Below are 19711 nucleotides of genomic sequence, written 5' to 3' on the forward strand. Positions count from 1 at the left end.
TCACCGGACGACGGCCCGCGGAGGAGCCCGAGGCGGAGGGGTCGGCGGCTCGCCGCCGCTTCGGTGCGTTCACGGACTTGATGCGCTTCCCCCTAGACTCACGTTCCTGGGGGTGGGCCTGCCCGCTGCCCGCGGGTAGCCGCTGAGGGGCGCGGCGCCGGCCCCCAGCTGAGAAAGGGGGGCCGTCCATAAACACCCCTCCCCCGAAGGAACGGCCGGCCGCCCGGCCTCCGGGTCTCGCGCGGGCTCGGGGCCGCCCCAGCCCAGCGCTCCGGCGTCCCCGGGCGGGGGACACACCGCGAGCGCGCTCGGGGCGCGGGAACCTGAGGGAGCCCCCCCCCCGACGGAGCCTCGCACAGGTCACCCCGCGCGTTTCCGCCGCGGGCTCCTTCCAGCCTCCACACATTCCCACGCACCCCAGAGGCATCCCCAGACACGGCCGGCCAGCGAGGACGTTCGGTGTCACGCGTGAGAACGCTCCACAAAGGAACGCGGGGCTTACCTCCCTCCGTCACAGGGCCGGTTTCGGTGCCCATTGGGGTGAACCCCTCAGCTTGCAGCTTTCACCACCTTTTACTTTTCCTCAGACAGACGCAGAGCTCGCCGCGCGGGAAAACAAACCCACGGCGACGCTCCGGGCGTTGTCAGGCGGCGTGATCGGCGTCCCACGCACCCGGCGGGGTCCGCGGGGTCCGGGGGTCCGCGCCGGGCCCCCGCCGAGCCCTCGGCTCAGAGGAGAGACTTCAGGTTTCAGGTTCGCCGGGGGCCCGCCAAGTACATTCTGCCCCACGTTCCCACGAATCCCCGCCGGGCGCGACGGGGACGCGGGTGGACACAGGCGTCCCGTGGGTCACTCGGGCCGTGGGAGGGAGGGAGCCGGCGGGCAGCCCGGTGGCGGCGTCCCTCGCGGAGTGAGCGGCCACTTCGGGACGGCCGGGGCCAGAGCGGAAGTCCGCTGCGCCCGCCCTGCGACTTTGAAACCGGTGCCGGGGCCCGCTCCTTGGAGACCGTGATGCCGCCTGCGTCATTACGCGGGCGTGAGCGCTGACGTCACCACGCTTCCTCGCGTCCTCGCACGCCATTGGCTACCTGTCGAGCGGTGAGCGGAGCTGTGAGTACCTGGAGGACAACCGGCCCGCGGCGGGAGAGCGGCGGCGGGAGAGCTGGCGGGCTCGCGTCTGCAGGTGGCGGGGCCCACCTGTGTGTTTTTGTGTGTGTGTTTTTATTGTTTTTGTTTTGTTTTGTTTTGTTTAAGAAAACCCCAAAATGTAAACCTAGGTAGGTCATTAAATACATGTTTTCAATTCCCCAGTATCTTTGCTACCTAGCACTTCTGGACTGGGAGACCCCGCTTCCCAAAGTGGGAGCGTGGGAAGAAAGGAGCTAGGGTTCGGCCGGGCCCACACCAGCTGGCCGGAGACCGCGCTGACGCCCCTGGGGCTCCGGAGAAAGGCAGCTGCTGTTTAAATAGCTGGCTGTGCGGCGAGGAGGCAGGTAGTTGGAAGGACTCCAAATCCTGCAAATCCAGCAGTTGTTTCTTTAGAGATAACTTTGCATCCCCCGCCCCCCCAAAAAGAAAGACAAAAGTTACATTTTTGCAAGAGAAGAATTAGGCAAAACTTTACATTTTATGGGTGGGTTACAATTCCTATTATTAAAAATTGATTTTGTCTGGATGTAAACCTTATCATTTTTTCCCAACAGTTCACATTGGAGGAGATTTCAGGGCTAGCAAATGTTAACTTGAACTAGCCACTAGTTTTGGTGCTTTTTAATAGATTGCGTTTTTATGGATTGAAGTAGTGTCACTAAATAGACATGTTGTAGATGTAGCTGATGTAGCTCAATTTGGCTTTCTCTTTAACAGTTAAATTTGTGGTCTTGTACTCATAATGTTAGATACACAAAGTGATGTTAGCAGAATGTATTAAGAAATTAAAAAAACTCGTCCAACTGTGTCCAGTTAGGCACGTATTTGAAGCCCTGTTACAGGCTTTCTCCATACTCACTATTAAGAAAATAAGATGGTCCCTTCCTCTAAAGATTGGCTGTTAAATATTGAGGTTTATCTAATAACCACAAAAAAGTTTAATTTAGCTTTGAGTCAGTGAAGATTGAACTTGATTTGGTTTTTAGCAGCCACGAAGTTAACACAAAAACTTGTTGGAAGAAGAAGTTGAGTGTGCAAGCTCCAGCTCTTTCAAAGGTCAGTGTATGACTTTTTCTTCATGAACGTCTCACTGACTCCCCAAGGACGTGCTTGTAAGTTCTTCTATGCTTGAACCTTGTATATTGTCATATTGTGGTTTAAGTTGGCATCGAACAAGTAGTTATAAACTCGACTCGACATCTACACTAAAAGTTGATAAGATACATTAGTGTTGACGAAAGCAAAGAGCACCTCATGGATACATCTAACCCTATATAGAAAGAATAAGCCCACACTGCCTTGGGTGAAGGAGACACTAAATGAAGGAAAATAGGTTGATAAGTGCTGAAACTACTAAGATAGTTAGGACTGAACTAGCCAGGACCATGTGCATATCTCTAGAACACTTAACCATACTTTATGATCTCCAGGGTCAGTCAGACTATCCTGTCTCCTAACCTGGTTTTCTATAAGATAACCACTTCAGTGCAAAAAGCATCAATAATACTCACTGTCACAAACTTTGAAATGAATTTATTGTATGAACAGACTTATAACAAGTAGAACAATAGGGGAGAATTTTTTAAAAAGATTGTAGTTAAATGAGGATTATGAGACTGAAAATATCCTTTATGCTCATGTAACTGAGTAAAATGCCAAAAAATTCAGAAAAAAGTTTACAATCAATTTATGATCAATATTGTCTGCATAAAACTTCAAAAAATGAAACTGTGAAAAGGTGAAGTTTAGTCAACTTTTACCCCATTTTCATTCTGTAATTCATATGGAGCAACACAGAACTACTTCATTATTGCAGAAAGGGGTCAAGATATAAAGCCATTTAAAAATCCACCTTTTTTGTGTTACCGAAGACAGCAGCTATTCTTTTCTTTTAAGAAAACACTCATACTGACAATTGCTAAACAGCTAAAGAACACTTTAGGACTTTTACTTTTCAGTGTTGTTTAAATCACACACATTAAACACTTCATTAAGCTAGACAGTGCACTGTGGTTACCTGAAATTGTTTTCTCCTTTAGGGATATTACTACAACCATAACCTCTCCCCACCCCCACCCCACCAGCAAAGCTGGTGAAGATACGGAATTCAAAGCTCTAATGGACCTTTTTCAAGGGACACTGTGGCCTATGTGGAGTTTACACGGGCCTCTTGAGGGAAGAAAGCTAATCTGTTTAGTATTTGTGTATTTTACTAAAATGGCAGCTTACAGTTGTGTATCTGCTATTGTGATGTCAATGCCCATGTTTCAAGTGGAAAAAAAATGTGCTGTGTATACAAGATTTCTGGAAAAGTAAAGAAAAAAACCCTTTTTATGACTCACACAGTTTAAAAGTACCTGACACATAAGTGCGCACTTCTAGTTGAGCTGCTTTTGTCTTATTATAAATAGTTTCTTTTGGGGAAGAAAAAGATAACCACTTCAGAAACATCTAGTATTAATGATTTGAACAAAAAATTTTTTCTTTAAGCAAACCTATATACTTTAATAATAAATAGGTAGCCTTTTTTGAATATTTACTATGTGCCAGGCACTGTTCTAAGTAATGTTTAAATATGTATACATCCCAATTTAATTCTTACAAAAACCTTTTAAGGTAGGTGCTATTTAATTTTTTAAAAAATAATAACTTGCTGATGATCACAATTGGAAAGTGCCTGAATTGGGATTTGAATCCAGGCAGACTGGTTCCATTGTCACAATTGTTGACCACTATGTAGAGGCCTCCCGGGAGAGTAATACAATTTACAGCTAGGGTAATATTATTTATAGCTAGTATAATATAGTTTGCAGGTTTGGCTTATATAGCCAGGTCACCTTTAATTGCATTTAGTGAATCATCACCGTACATGTTCTGTTTTCCTCTTACTAATTTACAGTTGATTTTCAAATTGTTGCATGGGATTTATATTGAGGGGTTACCCTTCCACCTAGAAAACAGCTCCCACTTCAGTAGAATTATTAGAGTCTTCAAATGTTCACTGGTGGTCCTTCAACATTTTTCTTTCCTAGAAAAATCAGGCGTCTGCTTCAGTCCTCCAAGCTCCTCCTGCAGAAGGTGTAGGCAGCTGGGTGGAGCCTAACGCTGGGCTTCTCCTGTGATCTCAGCTGGAAGCAGGGAGCCAGGGGGACTGAGGAGAGCTTCCCGGTCTGTGTTCTCTGCTGGTTATGCTTTCTTCATTCTCATTCCATGCACCTTCGCCCAGGCTTCTCGTTAGCTTTTTCTCTGGCAACTTATTTTTTATCTGAATCCTTCTGCTGGCACAGTTGCCTCCCCCTTTCGGCCTGACTTCCTCATTTTTCCTTTACTCTCTTTTCATTGGAGGGGAAGCGGGGGACAAGGCTGGAGAATGGAAACTGAAATCACTTTTGTAGAAAACTAAAGAAAATGTCGTGAACAGAGGAATTTGGAAATTTTCCTTGCAAAACGTTCTGTTGAGAAAACATCTGTTCTACAGCTTCCTTTTAATCTTCATGGAATTCTTTTCCTCTCCGAAGCTTTTAATGCACCTAGGTTCTGTCTCCTCTCTCTTCCTTCCTTTCCTTTTAAAGGTCTTTCCATAGTACAGGGAAAGCATGGACATAATTTAAAATTGTTTTTTACTTTTTAAATGAAAGAGTAATTTGAAGAATAGCAGTTAATAATGTAGGAAAACATACACACACACACAGGATTAACTGAACATTCTTTTAAGAAAGTCTGAACAGCCAACATTAAAATTACACAAGAGGGTGGTGATCACCTTGAATTAATGTATTCTTTATGTACTGTTCCTAATATTCCGACTTTTTAGACATGTTCAGCATATACTATATAAAGGAGAAAAGAGGTAGTCACCACACTCCTTAAAAAGACTTAGCCTTAAATTGGACTTTAAAAAATATTTTAAAAATTATTCGTTTATTTTTAAATAGTAATGAGTGTCTATCATAGTATAGAATTCAAATAGGTAAAAAAAAGTGATACAGTTGAAAGTAAGTCTCCTTCCTCCGCTGTCTCAGGCAGACCTAAAGAGGCACCCACTGCTACCACCTGCTTCTTGTATATGCTTCCTGAGATAGCGTATACATTCACAAGCATACATGCATATAGTCTTCCTTTTTATTAAATGAATGCTTACTTTTTTGCACCTTGCTTTTTTCCACTTAGTATATTTTAGATGTATATATAGGGCTGCCTCACTCTTTTTAACAGCTATGTAGTATTTCCTTGCCTTATATAGCATAATTTCCCTACCAGTCCTCTACTGATGGGTATTTAAGTTGCTTGCAACATTTTGTTATTCTAAACAATGTTGTAGTGTATATTTTTATGCTTATGTTATGTTGAATATGTGCAGGTCTAATAACTCCTAGAACTAGAATTGTTGAGTCAAAGGATATTTGCATTTTTTATTTAAATAGCTATTGAGGGATTGCCCTTGATGGAGGCTGTGCCAGTTACAACCCAACAGTAGTATGGGATTACTTCAGTGTTCTCATTAGCATGTTATCACCTTCTGACCCTTGACAATCTAAGTGAAGAATAGTAATTTATTATTGCATTTCTTTTTTTAAAAAAATTTTATTGATTAATTTTAAAAAGAGAGAAGGGGGGGAGAGAGAAAGAGAAACATCGATTTGTTGTTCCACTTATTTATTCATTCATTGGTTGTTTCTTTTATGTGTCCTGACCAGAGATTTAACCTCAACCTTGGTGTCTTGGGTCAACACTAGCCAACTGAGCTACTCTGCCAGGGCTTAGTTTGCATTTCTATCATTATAAGTGAGTTGCATTTCTATCATTATAAGTTGAAGATTTTACTTTCCTTTCTGTGAACTGGCTGTTCATATCTTTACCCATTTTTCTGTTGGGATATTGGTCTTTTCCTTATTGACTTCTAGGAGCCCTTTAAAGATTAAAGAAATTAGCTATCTGTTTGAAACATGACTTGCAGATATCTTTTTCCCAGACTCTCTTTTGATTTTGAAATGGTGAGCTTTTTTTGCTGGGGAATAGGCAGACTTCTGCTTTTAATTTTGTTATTTTTACATAGTCAAATGTATCTATCAGTTTTTCCTTTTATGTCTTCTGAGTTTGTAGTTATATTTTAAAAGGCTTTTTCTACTGTAAGATCATCTTTTTAAAAATCCTCCCATTTTTGTTCTATTTTGTTTTTATATGGCTTTATTGTATGTTTATATCTTTGATTCATTTAAAACTCAGTTTGGTGTAGGGACCCAACTTTATTACTTTGGACTGTAAAATGGACCAATTGATAATGGACCTAGTTGCTTAGCTCAATTCCCCATAGACTTCTTCCTTACACTTTATTTCCCTAGCACCTGGCATGGTGCATGAAACAAAGTGAGTAACTAATAAATCTTTACTAAACTAAATTGAAAGGAAATTTCTGGATATGCTATATCATGCTAGTTATTTGCATTGTTTTGGTATGTAGTGTTGAAAGAGAGAATGATACCACTAACACAGTTGATTTCTCTTGCACAAAACCTTAGCATCATGAAATTTTAGATCCAGGGACTAGAACAATTCTTCGCTCAACAAATGAATGAGTTCCTATTACAGTCATTCTAGCTGGGGCCACAGAGGCACTAAACAAATACGACATATGGTTTAATTGCTATGAATCAAAATGGAACAGTGCAGGGGCAATACAGAATGACAGGGAGCCGAGTGCTTCTGGGAAGCACACCAGCCCGGACTGTGACGGACTTTGACCATTTAATTGTCTGTACTTCATATGAGCACAAGTACAAAGAAATTGCAAGGTAGTGGGGGGTTAAGCCTCAGGAGACAGTCCTAGGTATCCCCAGGGAGTTGAAAAGGCAACCAGTTGCTTCTGTCTGGGTCCCTGTTATCTTTAGATTAGATTGTAAACTAGTTGGCAAGACTATACTTTTTAGGTTAATTTTGCTATAAATCTTATGCATGGTTAGATTGACAAGACTGTTCTTTAAGCAAATTAACAAATTCGTTATTCTGATAAGAAAATAAAGTCATTTTATGCAATTAAAGCCAAAATTATATTCTACTTTTGCACATGTCAGCCACACTCTCCTCCCTAATGGTGGAAGTCTAGTCATATTTCTAAGCAGTAATTTTGAAACAATGCTCAAAGAAAACCTAGGGGAAAAGGCAGATGGAACCTGTAGAAAGGCTTGGGGTAACACTGCCTTATACTCTTTGCTTTTATCTTTTCACCTCTCCTTATCTTTCAGGTAAGATTAGATTTGGAAGCAATATGAAACCTTTAAAGTATATCTTACTCTGACTATGAGACCCATGGAAGTGACAGGCCACTTTTAGGAGCTCATCACTGGCTATGGTTTAATTCTGTTTAGAGATAGAGGCAACTGCTTGAAAGAGCTGGGAGTTGAAAATTTTTAGTGGAAACCCACTGCATAGGGTAGGGGACCCTTTAACGTGTGCTGCATTTTGTGGGTGTGATGGCTGTGTGGAGAATGAACGAATCTACCCAAAACTTCCTGGCTGTTAAGCTATGTTTTGCCAGGACTGTCAAGAATTGTCAAGCTCCAAGTTAGGAGACTAGCATATTCTCTCAACATATTGGTGCCAGAATCAGATTTAATGAGCATTTCTAATATCTTCATTCATTCTTATTTCTTTCTATATGCTATAAGAAGGGACTTAGTAGTATCAAAATTTGGGGTAGACGGTTATACATTTATTTTTGGAGAAAGCATCTGTATATTTTAACTGAAGAAAATAAATTTATTATTGAGGTATTTTATTCCGTGCAAGTGAGGACTAAATTCCATATCAGTATTTATACAGTCTTATCACTCACTGAGCTTATTTTAATATAAATTGTTGAACTTACCCTTTTCTAAATGCTACTCCTTGCAGGTCGGTTGCAATACCAGAACTACTTTTTAATTTTAGAAGTTATTTATTAAAATTTGTTAGTTTGTAGTGAAAATTAGAAAACGTTACATACTTGATTTTATTTTTTTATGCTTATCTAGGATATGTTTATTGATTTCAGAGAGAGAGGAAGGGAGAGAGGGAGAGAGAGAAAGAGAGAGAGAGGGAGAGAGAGAGAAAGAAACACCCATGTGAGAGAAACACTGATTGGTTGCCTCCCATATGCTCCCAACTGTGGATCAAACCCACAGCCTAGGTATGTGCTCTGACCAGGAATCAAACCCGCAACCTTTTGCCATGCAGGGTGATTCTCCAGCTAACTGAGCCACCTGACCAGGGAGCTATAAACCTTTTAGAAAACCTTTTAGAAAAAGGTTTTCAGAGATGTTGGATTCCTTATGTGACACAGAGCTTGTACATTCGGATCTCCCAATGCTTGACACACAGTTGGTACTTCATACACATTCCCTGAAATAAATGTATTTAAAATTTAGTACTTGTCCGGCTGGGTGTGGCTCAGCGGTTGAGCGTTGACCTAGGATCCAGGCGATCGGGGTTCGATTCCCAGTCAGGGCACATGCCCGGGTTGCGGGCTTGATCAATGACTTTCTCATCATTGATGTTTCTATCTCTCTCCCTCCCTCTCCTTTCCTCTCTCTGAAATCAATAAAGATATTTTAAAAATAAAATAATTAAAATTTAGTACTTTACTACTTGCAGTAAAAATAACAAACGAAGCAAGGAAATGCCTTCCAAGACTTCAGATACATAAATTGCCGTCTGCAAATATCATCATTGACTAATCAAGATTATCCTCTGAACAAGGCATAAGGCCCTAGTATAATTTGAAGAATTCAGTACTCCTAAATTAAGGTTTTTATCTCCTTGCAGGTTCCTGAAATGACTGCGTCTGGGAAAAACATGACTGACATTGGCTCAATTTCTTGATTTACCCTCCATGTGACCTTGGACAAGTCAGTTTCTTTGTACTCAGGAATAATAATAGTTCATCTGCAAGTTTCTTGTGAAATTAAATCAAATAATGTTTATAAAATGCCCAATACAGAGTTTTCAACAAAATGTAATTTTATTAGTATAATACTATGTCCTTCCATTTAATCCTTGGAGAAAACAATGCAAAATGCAAATACTGCTTGTGTCACATGTACTTAGCCTTTTCAATTTTTGATATTTCAGTGACCACTTGCTTGGTTAATCCCTTTTCACCAGCTGAAAAATGGAAAAAGAATTCACCATCATTTAAACTTTGAAATAGACTAAGAAAATCTATACCCTGACACCAAGGAACACAGCATTAAAGTTTATTAACCTTCAGATGGTTGGAGCTCCCCTTTATCCCCCCAGAAAGAAGAAAAGGGTTTTACCAAAAGAACAGGTGTTAACAGCAGTGCTTTTGCTGACTTAGAGAATTTTTTTAAATCAAATTGAATATTATTATAAAGATCTTGGTTCCCAAGGGATCCAATAGTTCAGACACCTGTACGTGTTACAGTAAATGACAAAGAATGACATATAAACTCATAATACTTATAGTTGTTAATTTAAGTACATGAACAATTTCTGAAGTGGACCTGATTACAGTTTTAAAAATGATTTTGGGTCTAGACTTAAAGTCTCAAAACTTTTTGGGTCCAACTACCTATTTTGCAGAACTCAGCATCCATGATTTGCCATAACACAAATGGCCTTTGGACTCTCAGAGCCATGTTCTGGTCACTCTACTTCTGTCCTGCTTGCTTATTGGGCACGGAAATTCTCATTTCAATTCTAACTAAAGGAAACATTTGAATATTGTTAAAGAGTTTGTTTTAATATGTCCTTTCTTCCTCTAGAGTCTAAAGATGGATTTTAAAATTGAACACACGTGGGATGGTTTTCCAGTGACGCATGAGCCAGTGTTTGTCAGGCTGAATCCAGGTGACGGAGGAGTGATGTTGAAAGTCAGTGCTCCATTTTTCAACGATCCTCCAGCCCCACTTGGAGAACCAGGAAAGCCTTTCAACAAACTGTGGGATTATGAAGGTAAGTGGAAGTACTGTGTTTTATTGCAAACATAAATCTTTTTATAATAACCTCTCACGGAACTATTATTTTATCTTGCTGTAAGGAAGTGAGTGCTTCTGAGCAACTGACATATACAGTGTGTGATATTTCCTACCAATCTCTTATTCTGACTTTTTCACCATTACCTATGTGGCTTCAACTATATAACTAGAACAGTGAAGAATGGCAATTACAAATCCAGATTTCTAAATTGCTGCCATATGTCCTTCCTTTACCTCTGTTACCTATTCTAAGAAGAGTTCAGCATTCTTGTTTCATCTTTTAAGTATCTTCATATTGCCACTTTAACCTTATAAACCTTCTTTATGGAAGTTTTGGAGTGTTTTAATTTTATTATAGAAACACCATCAAGTTGAATGTGAAGTGTAGTTTTTATTTTATATGTACTGACAAGTAATCTCACACATCAAATGAAGGTTAAAAGGCACCATAAAATTACAGTTTCAAGTTTGCTATATGATCCCCATCTAACGTCTCCTAATTAAGCTACCAAACGTATCTTTCTAAACAACTCTTTATGATGCCATTCCCTAGATCACAAGCCATTCCTATCCCTGAGATAAAGTTCAAACCCTTCATATAAACTTTCAGGCCACTTATGAATTGGGCTATCATATTCAGCCCAAAGCTCTCGACCTCTAAAAGGCAGTGATGTTACTATCTACGCATATCCTCACCCTTGTACCTCTTCTCATTCTGTTCCCCCGCCTCTGACGCACATAGTTCAAGGTCTAAATCAGGTTCCATTTGGTCAAAGAAACTCTTTTAAAAAATGATTTTAGAGAGGGCTGGGGAGAGGGAGAGAAACAGCGATGTGAGAAAGAGACATCAATCAGTTGCCTCCCCAGTGCGCACCAACTGGGGATTGAACCTACACCCTAGGTATGTGCCCTGACCAGGAATGAACCCACAACCTTCCAGTGCATGGGACGATCGATGCTCCAACCAACTGAGCCACACCAGTGAGGGCCAAAGAAACCTTTGATGATTCTTCTAGTCCCTATTAACATCTACTTTCTCTTTACCATCTGCATGGCATGCACTTTGGCAGTGTTAATTTACCAAAGGTTAAACATATGTTGTCTTTCGCTGATACAGGGCTTCTACAAATCAGCTTCCCACTGGTGTACACACCAGTGTGGCTTATCTACTCAACAAGTCCCAAACTCAGCTTACACACTTTTCTCATAAACCTGCTCTTTCCCTAATTGCTCAGTCTCAATCAATGGCATTCTAATACATCAAATCACCGAATACAGAAATGTGAGATTTTTCCAGTCTCACTCTCCATATTTGGATTTATTTGCTAAGTCTTGCCAATTTCCCCTCCTAACTGTTTCTCTAATTCAGTAGCCCCTCTTTATTCCCACCATCTCTGCTATAGGTTTGGCTGTCATCATCTTTTACCTACCCTAGGGCAGAGCCTCCTAAAATGTCTTTTTGCCTTTAAGCCCATACTTCCCTTTTGGAAGCCAGAGTTATCTATCTAAAATAAAAATTTAAAGTCATCATTCAGCTTCTGCTCCTCAGGCTTCTGTTCCTCCCCGGAGAAGTTTTACTCTCCTTAATATGATTTCTATATAAGATTTTTCATGACCTGGCCCCTTATTCTCTCTGCAGCATCACTTATTAGTACATTGAAAGGTTTGCTCACTTGCTAATTTGGTTATTGCTCTATAGCCTACTTATCAAATATCATGCATGCTTTTCATGTCAAAAATCTTTAACTGTGTCTTTGATTTTAATGGCTACATTAAAGTCTACTGCATAGAATACATAAATTCCTTAATTTATGTACTAGCTTTCCTATATAATAAAATATTTATTTGAATTATAGGCAACCATCCTACATAATAGGAGATAATTATTTAGGTGATTTCCAATTTTTGAGCAATACTTTGATGACTAGCATTATATTTACTTCTTCCAGTTGTCTAATTATTTCCGTTAGATAAATTCCTAGAAGAAGATAACTGTCCCAAAGTCTGTGTGATAATGTTGATTTCTTTACAGCCTCATCAGCATTAGGCTTTATTAATCTTTCAATTTATGGCAATCTGATGTGGGAAAATTTGATGATGATTTTTTTCTAAGCAATGTCTATTTTCTTTGTCCCCTTTCCTATTGGGGTTATAGCTATAATTAAGAATGATGAGTTAATTTATTTTGTACCCTAAAGGAATAAAGAAATTATTTATTGTTTAAGCATAATTAAATTTCTCAATATATTGTTTTCCTGTTTTCAAAAGTTGTGGAAGTATTTTTTTTGAATGACATAACTGAACAGTACTTAGAAGTTGAACTTTGCCCGTAAGTATAAAATTTTATTTTCTAATTCATTACTACATAACTTGAACATCTCTTCTTTAACATTGTTTTTTAGTTATAACTCATGAGGTCATAGTAAAAACTTACTAATTCCAACAAACTAGGGAAAATGCTAATATGAATTATATATGATTTCTTATTTTCAAGTCAATGTACAATTTAAAATATATGTTTGGAACAGGGTAGGCAAAGTAGGTTTACAGTTCTATGTGAAACACAGTTTATTCTTATATTATTATTATTAATCATTGTATTATTTTTCATATGAACAACTGTAAACCTACTTCTGTGACACCTTATATATATTGTAAATGTTTGAAAATATTATGTTGACATTATTTTCATTTTTCTATGTAGTTGATTTTTCTAATAAATTTGAAAATAATTCTTTTTTGCAAAATGAAAAATTATTATAAAACAGAAACTCATTATTTACTCTATAAATTTGCATTAGCATGTACTAGCTATTCAGAAATAAAAGGACATATAGATATAATAAACTATGAAAATGTTTCTTTTAGGGAATTTTTTTTTAATGACCACATTACACTGTAGTTTTATGTAATCCATAATAATGTATCCATGTGTTCCTTCATGTAGTTGTCATTCATTGATTGAGTGTATACTGTGTCATTTTGTGTTCAGTGCTGGGGTACATCACACATGGCTTTTCCTAGACTCATTTAAAGTATTAACCTTGGACTCTCTTTGTTCAAAGTTAACCATTCCCTTGGGAACCTTTTTTACCTGGCTGAAAACTTTTGTCCCGTAGATATGGAAAAGTAAATTTATACTGACTTCTCTGTATTATAACAAATTTTAAGTTAGTAAAATATTTAATAATGCAATATTTTTGGTATTGTGATTATTCATTTTAAATGACATTTAAATGCTTCTCAGTATTTACTATCCAGTAGCCTTTGTCCATTTGTAGGCTGGGCAGAGAGTTCTAAGCAATTGGTTTAAATGAGATTTTAGATATCATTTTCTTTTGCCTTATTTTGATTTTTTTGCTAACTAATGTAGAAAATCTAGCTGTTTGCAATTATATTTTTCAGAAGAATAACCATATATCTTTGTGTATCACCTTTCAACTAACATGCCAACATCTTTTATTGAAAAACATGATTGTCTTAAACTGTCACAGGTAAAAAATTTCACCTATTGTGTGATTATTTTCACCATACAAGTGAGAAAGCTAAGGCAAATAGATTTATAACTTGTCTACAAGACAATAAAGAACTTGGATCTACTAGAATTCTAAAGTTTCACCCTTAGTTTTACTTTTTGTTGTTGCTGTTGTTAACCCTCACTTGAGGATATTTTCCCTTTGATTTTTTTTTAGAGAGAGTGGAAGGGAAGGAGCAGGACAGACAGAGAGAGAGAGAAACATCGATGTGAGAGAGACACATTGATTGGTTGCCTCCTGCACGTGCCCCAAGCGGGGCTGAGGAACAAGCCTGAATCCCAGGTCCGTGCCCTTGACCGGGAATCAAACTCACCACCCTTTGGTGCATGGGCTGACTCTCTACCACTGAGCCACACTGGCCAGGGCCCTTAGTTTTACTTTTATTAGATAAAAATACCAGTTTATTTTCATAAAGTAATGACTTAGCCCTGGATGAATAGGATAATTAGATTCTCTTTTGTTAATTTATCACATAAATAAGTTCTAAAAGTTAAAAAACATCCTCAAAGTAGTTTGCTTTCATATATATATCAGGACAATCAATAATCAAGAATCCTGGTTTTGCTTCAGGCAACCAACTCCTGTAACCGTTAATCTCTAGGAAAGCAATGTGAAGAATATTGTTTTTTTAATTTACAAGAACTTTTACTTGTCCTAGGATATTCTTAAGCTAGCATAACAACAATAAAAATAAGCAGAGGAAAGAATACGTGTCATCTGTTAGAATAATTTACTGAAAGAAATCCTCCCTGAAAAGCTCACATTAGGCTCTCTGTGTAGAAATGTTTAGATATGGTCTCCTTCAGAGACAATACACTTGTTTTATGTACCTACTCGAAAGCCTTTGGTTCTTACTGACCCAGCTAGCCCCAGTGATGCTCTTTTATTAGTTTCCTGTTGAGGATATATTGTGTTTCTCTTTGAAAATGTCACACTGGTGTCTGAACTAATGGCAGGAGGCAGGAAGACACAACAGGCAGACAAGTACAGTTTTAGACAATCTATATTTCATATTTTCTTTCTTCCTAATGAGCTTCAAGACAGTTTCTTATAGAAATAACCTTTAGTAAAGTTATTGGATTCAGACCTGGAAAATATGTACCAGCTTCTCGTAGGGTACTTTAGTTTTTGAAACTGGTTTTATTATAAATTCCAAATACCATGGTATCCCTCCACCCCTTTGCTTACTTTGTGTCATCTAACCAACTGAAATATTTAATTTAATTTTATATTTAAAGAATATAAGAAGCGATCTGAACATGTGTAGCTTTTGACTGTAATTGTCTGGAAAATGGTAAACTCAATGATGTCATTTCTAAGTAACTAAACACACTGGCTCTTCCTCTAATTATCCAGTATTCAATGTGCATCTTTTAATTATTTGGAAATTTAGTTACAAATATACACACTGCAGATATGAAGAATAGTGAAGAAAATAATGTTTGTTTCTTTCAAACACTCATGAGGAATTTTAATTTTGACAGCCATGGACAGCATTTGGTGCTTTTATTATCTGGAAGAAGAAATGTGTGGAAAGTAAGTAAGTAAAAATGTGAGACAAAGTTTTTAAGTGTGGAAGATCTATGTATGTATTATACTATTTTATATATATATATATGTTATATGTAAATCTTAATTTGCCTCTTATATTTCACGTATCGTTTCTGTAGCAAGAACTTGCTCTATCATTTGAAGTGTCCAGAGGAGAGACAAAATGGGAAGGTAGAGCTTATCTTCCTTGGAGTTATTTTCCACCAAATGTGACAAAATTCAATTCATTTGCCATTCATGGATCAAAAGATAAAAGAAGCTATGAAGCTCTTTACCCTGTACCTCAGCATGAACTGCAACCAGGACAAAAGCCTGATTTGTAAGTAGAAAATGAATGAAGGTATTTTCCAACTGTGAGTCTTTTGGAAGTTATTTCTTGGTAGAGCAATGATAACATATTTCAGTCAAAGGAGACATGTGTACAACACCTAGTAGGGTACCGTGTTCCCTGACAGTCCTCAGTAAGTACTTGACTGACTGACTATGGACAGATGGACAGACTTAGTCTCTCTCACTGCTATAAGTACAGTGTTTATGTTTCTATGGCAGTGTGAGGAAAATCTTGCTTTTTGTATATTGCAACAGCTGGTATAGAAGTATTGTTGCAAATTCATTATGATCCCTTTTGGGCGAGAGGCACCCAGATTCTTGGTGTGAGCAAAGGGCTGATAAATTCTTTCCCTTGATGCTTGAGAATGTGACCTTCAGTTAACTCTCTAGCTGTCTTCCCTTGGTAACCTCATAAGGGTAAAAATGTCAACTAGGTTTTTAGGCAACATGGCCTATGATAAAGATGACTCCTAATGACTCCTAAGTGGTAAAAAAATTGCATCTGGGCAGATAGTATTATGAATAAACTATAAATACCTGATGGGGATAGCATGGCTTTGGATTCCCCTTTAACAGTCATGTTCCCTGTGGAGACCCTAGAAGCTATGCCTGTGGACTTATTACAAGAGATATTGGTCCCTCTGCGCAGTGGATATGTAAACCCAGGTATCTCCTACACTTGCCCAATTTGAGTCTTATCTCTTTGAAGCTGTCACCTAAGGAGAATATAGCTCCCGACCAGCCCTATGAATGCCTCATGGACTGCAGCAAGCTCTGCTCCCTTAGGGATGAAAGCCAGATGCTGTCCAGGGGCCAGTTAGGACTCCTTATCTCTAGCTTTCTGAGTGTACTTAGTGTGGCCAAGACAGTCTGGTGAGTCTGTGTGTTCAGAAGAGCCTAACAGAGACATCCTAGTGTTGCCAGTGGAAATAAAGTCCTTTCACAGAGTTGCAAGGAAAGCATTCTTCAAGACCCATGTATGGGAGGGTGAGACACAGTAGTAAGATTTATTGTAGAAGCAAAATCAGAGGACTGTCCTGGGTTCAGCTCTGTCCCACTGTGAAAGAAGTCCAGCTTTGTCTTTATTAAGCCCAGAGAAAAGGCCAGTGTCCATAAATTCTTTGCCATTGGTTCAGTCCAGCCCAGTCCCTGTCCTCATCTGGCCAGCTTCGTCTGTGTTCCCAGCTAGGCTCCAGCTGGCACTGTTTGGGCCATGCTCGGAGTCCTTGTGGCAAATGACCAGGTACTTTTTCAAACCAACCAATCAACTTCCCAATATTTCACGGACTTCTGTTGGTTCCTGCCTCTGACCAGTCCTTTCCTAGATCTTCTGGGGTTCTGTGTCCCTCATCGAATCTGAACCTTTTCCCAGGCTAGACCGACAGGCCTCTAGGGTCCCCATCTTGGCCCCTACGGCTCATGTGCTTACCTCCCCCAGCATCGCGTTGGTTTCTTCTGGGTATACTCCCAGCAGAGAAATTTCTCTTGCTGTTTTCATTCCTCCCCCGGTAATGACCAGTAGCAAACCTTCCTGCCCTCTTCCAGTATTAGGTCCCGATGCAGCCATCCCGTGGGGAGCCTATGAATGCTGCAACTTCCTACTGAAGCAGGCTCAGTGTCCAGTTCAGCTCCCTACTTATTATGCTTAATGATGCCTGATTCCCCTTGTTCCCTTCCTTTATTAATATCTAGCTACCTTTGCTAGCGCTGGTGGGCTTTGCACCCTGGCACACTGACTTTCCTGCCTTTTCACCCCTGGAAAATGTCATCCCTCCTCTCCCCGTTGGCCTTCTCCTTCCTGTTGTGCTCTTTCTCCACTTTGCCTTCATCTCTTCTATCTTCTTTTTTCTGCCTGACGCACTTTTCCCTTTTCCCTCTGCTTTTTTCCCCAGTCCTGACATTTTCTAACTAGCCGCTTTCTCCCTTCTTTTCTCTTAACCTTCACTGTCGGTTCCTTAACCTCTTCATCTGGGATTGACAGTTGTTACTCAGACTGGTTCAGTCTGGCCAGGTGAGCAGGTGCAAATGACTCGGGGCCCTCATAGCAAGATGGCTTGTTTCTCTGGCTCTTTACCAGCTAATATCTTCTTATTTTTTGGCTCCTAAATGTTATATTCGGCTCAATTTGTGTTTTTGGAGGCTTACCTTAGGTAAACGTATGATTATACCCTTGGCCAGGGCAGAGCCAAGGCAGAGTGATCTCCTGCAGAGCCGAGTTCCACTGCAGCATCTTAGCTAAACCTTTCTCTCCTCATTAAGCCACAACAGAAATCTCCGTAACTGTTACATGGCGTTCCTGAGAAGAAGAGAACTGGGCTTAACACTCTTTTAACCTTTGCTTTGGCAAAGGAGCCTATGCTGTAGTCTATGGAGCTGAAACGTTTTAAAACAATCATTCATATGACTGATATAAACTATATCAAAGTTTAAATATAGAAACATCTGTAGGAATATAATATGATTTGTTTAAGGCCAGATGGAATGAGTCAGGTTTTGAGGGTTGGTTTTAAGTGCTTTGGGGTGTGGGTGAATGTTTTCAGAGCTGAATGTTTGAGAGCTAGAGTGAGAAAATTATACATACACAAGGTATCTTACCTTTGGTGTTCTTAAAATAGAATGTTGTCCTATCACAGATGTGACAGAATGCATAGCCCTTTGGGACAGCTATTTCACAAATGCATAATTCATTTCAATTCCCACCTTCTCTTTCTTTGCGTTTAGCCATTGTCTGGAATACTTCAAGCCTTACAGTTTTAACACACTGCTTGGAGAGGAGTGGAAACAACCAGAATCCGACCTGTGGCTAACAGAGAAGCCTGATGTGTAGGAGTATAGTAGATGACCATATCAGTCATTTCTTCCCTATACCCTTTAAGGTAAATCAATAATAAGTATAATCTCTTTCAAGATAACGTGAAAACATTTCATCAATAAATATTTTCATAAAGGTCAATGAAAATATAGTATCCCTCTGGCAAATTGTGTATAAATTAACAAGAAAATAAAAAGTTGGAAGATGATTGTGTCTAGAAAGTTAAAATTTTTCTCATTTAGTCCAGGGGCCATAGTGTCAATGAATTCTGTCATCTGCTTCGCATCACCCTTCCCCCAAATATCCCTGACTGTCAATCGAATCGTTATTTCTCTTTCTACTTCCCTAAACCGCAGCCAGCCTGAGACAGGAACATTTTATTTGCACATTTTGAACTCCATGTACATTAATTATTTACTCAGAATCTTTTGTCTATCCTTGAACTGAGTAGAAAACAATGACCTATTTCAGCGGAACAGGAAATCCACATCTGCTAAGGCATCGTTAAGATACATGTGTTATTTAACTAGCTGTTTTTCCTGTCTTATGACTATTTTTACTTTGTAGAAGGAATGGAATTCAGGGAACAACTTCTGCTTTTGTTTATAAAGAAACGCCATTTTCTTAATGCTATTAAACAGTGTGTTGAGTGTACTCATTTTATTTTGTAAACATTAAAACATCCTGGTCTATAATTTTTATTTTCTGTTATAACATATTTCAGGGCTTGAAGCCATCTAGTAGATCATCTATGAACTTCTCTGCCAAACCTGGCCCTTCTCCCACATTCTAACTCAGAGATTAGCAGTTCTGCAGAAGAAACTTTATTACTTATACATTTATCTAGTTGCCTACCCAACAATATACTTTCTCCACTTCTTTACAAACAGAACTTTAACTTTTAGGGACTCTGCTCAAAAACTACATTTTCCCAGATTCCTTTGCAGATAGAAATGACCTTGTAAAACAGTTCACATTGATGAGATGCAAGTATATAGTATTTGGTGGGGCTTCAAGAAAAGATGCTTTAAAGATGAAAGGCTCAGCTGCCACACACCTTTTGTCTTTCGCCCACCCTCTCCCTTTTTCCTGAATTGCAAAATGAACCCCTGAGGTAACACACCAGCTGCATTGTGTGAGTAAGGAGCCAACACAGGGGTAGCTGAGTAGAAAGACAAAGGGGCCTGGGTTCCGAACAGCCCAGTAGAGTAATCTATCTGGACTGTCCACCTATTTATACTTATAGGAGAGAATAAATGCCCAATTTGTTTCCCCAAAGTGATCTATAGATTCAATGCACTCCAAGTTCAAAATCCTAGAAGGTTTTTTTTTTTGGGTAGAAATTGACAAGCTGATT

General features: G+C 39.3%; 2 protein-coding genes across 22 annotated transcripts in view; one reads left to right on the top strand and one right to left on the bottom strand.

The window, feature by feature from the left end:
- The window catches only part of SCLT1 (sodium channel and clathrin linker 1), an 88179-nt gene extending 87150 nt beyond the window's left edge, over positions 1 to 1029 (bottom strand). The window contains exon 1 of one of the 2 annotated variants that reach the window (XM_081136945.1): positions 503 to 1029. Coding sequence is in view for 1 of the 2 variants with exons in the window: in XM_081136944.1 (XP_080993070.1) it covers positions 503 to 536 (34 nt within the window). In the remaining variant the exon portion in view is untranslated. The remainder of the gene's footprint in view (positions 1 to 502) is intronic. The other variant, XM_081136944.1, reaches the window with a different exon arrangement.
- Positions 1030 to 1054: 25 nt separating this feature from the next.
- Positions 1055 to 19048, top strand: LOC308557032 (UPF0462 protein C4orf33). Of its 20 annotated transcripts, none has more exons than XM_081136949.1 (8): positions 1074 to 1111; positions 2137 to 2206; positions 8951 to 9033; positions 9913 to 10102; positions 12394 to 12454; positions 15146 to 15197; positions 15332 to 15531; positions 18264 to 19047. In XM_081136949.1, exons 4-8 carry the CDS (start codon positions 9922 to 9924, stop codon positions 18367 to 18369), a joined length of 600 nt encoding a protein of 199 aa, XP_080993075.1. In that variant the 5' UTR covers positions 1074 to 1111; positions 2137 to 2206; positions 8951 to 9033; positions 9913 to 9921; the 3' UTR covers positions 18370 to 19047. The 20 variants fall into 20 exon arrangements, with proteins under 20 accessions (XP_080993083.1, XP_080993085.1, XP_080993081.1 ...); XM_081136952.1 differs by having other exon boundaries at positions 1076 to 1210; positions 2137 to 2262; XM_081136948.1 differs by having other exon boundaries at positions 1076 to 1200.
- Positions 19049 to 19711: the final 663 nt, after the last annotated feature.

The sequence above is a fragment of the Miniopterus schreibersii genome (genome assembly GCF_964146895.1).
Source record: "Miniopterus schreibersii genome assembly, chromosome: 4".
Classification (NCBI taxonomy): domain Eukaryota; kingdom Metazoa; phylum Chordata; class Mammalia; order Chiroptera; family Miniopteridae; genus Miniopterus; species Miniopterus schreibersii.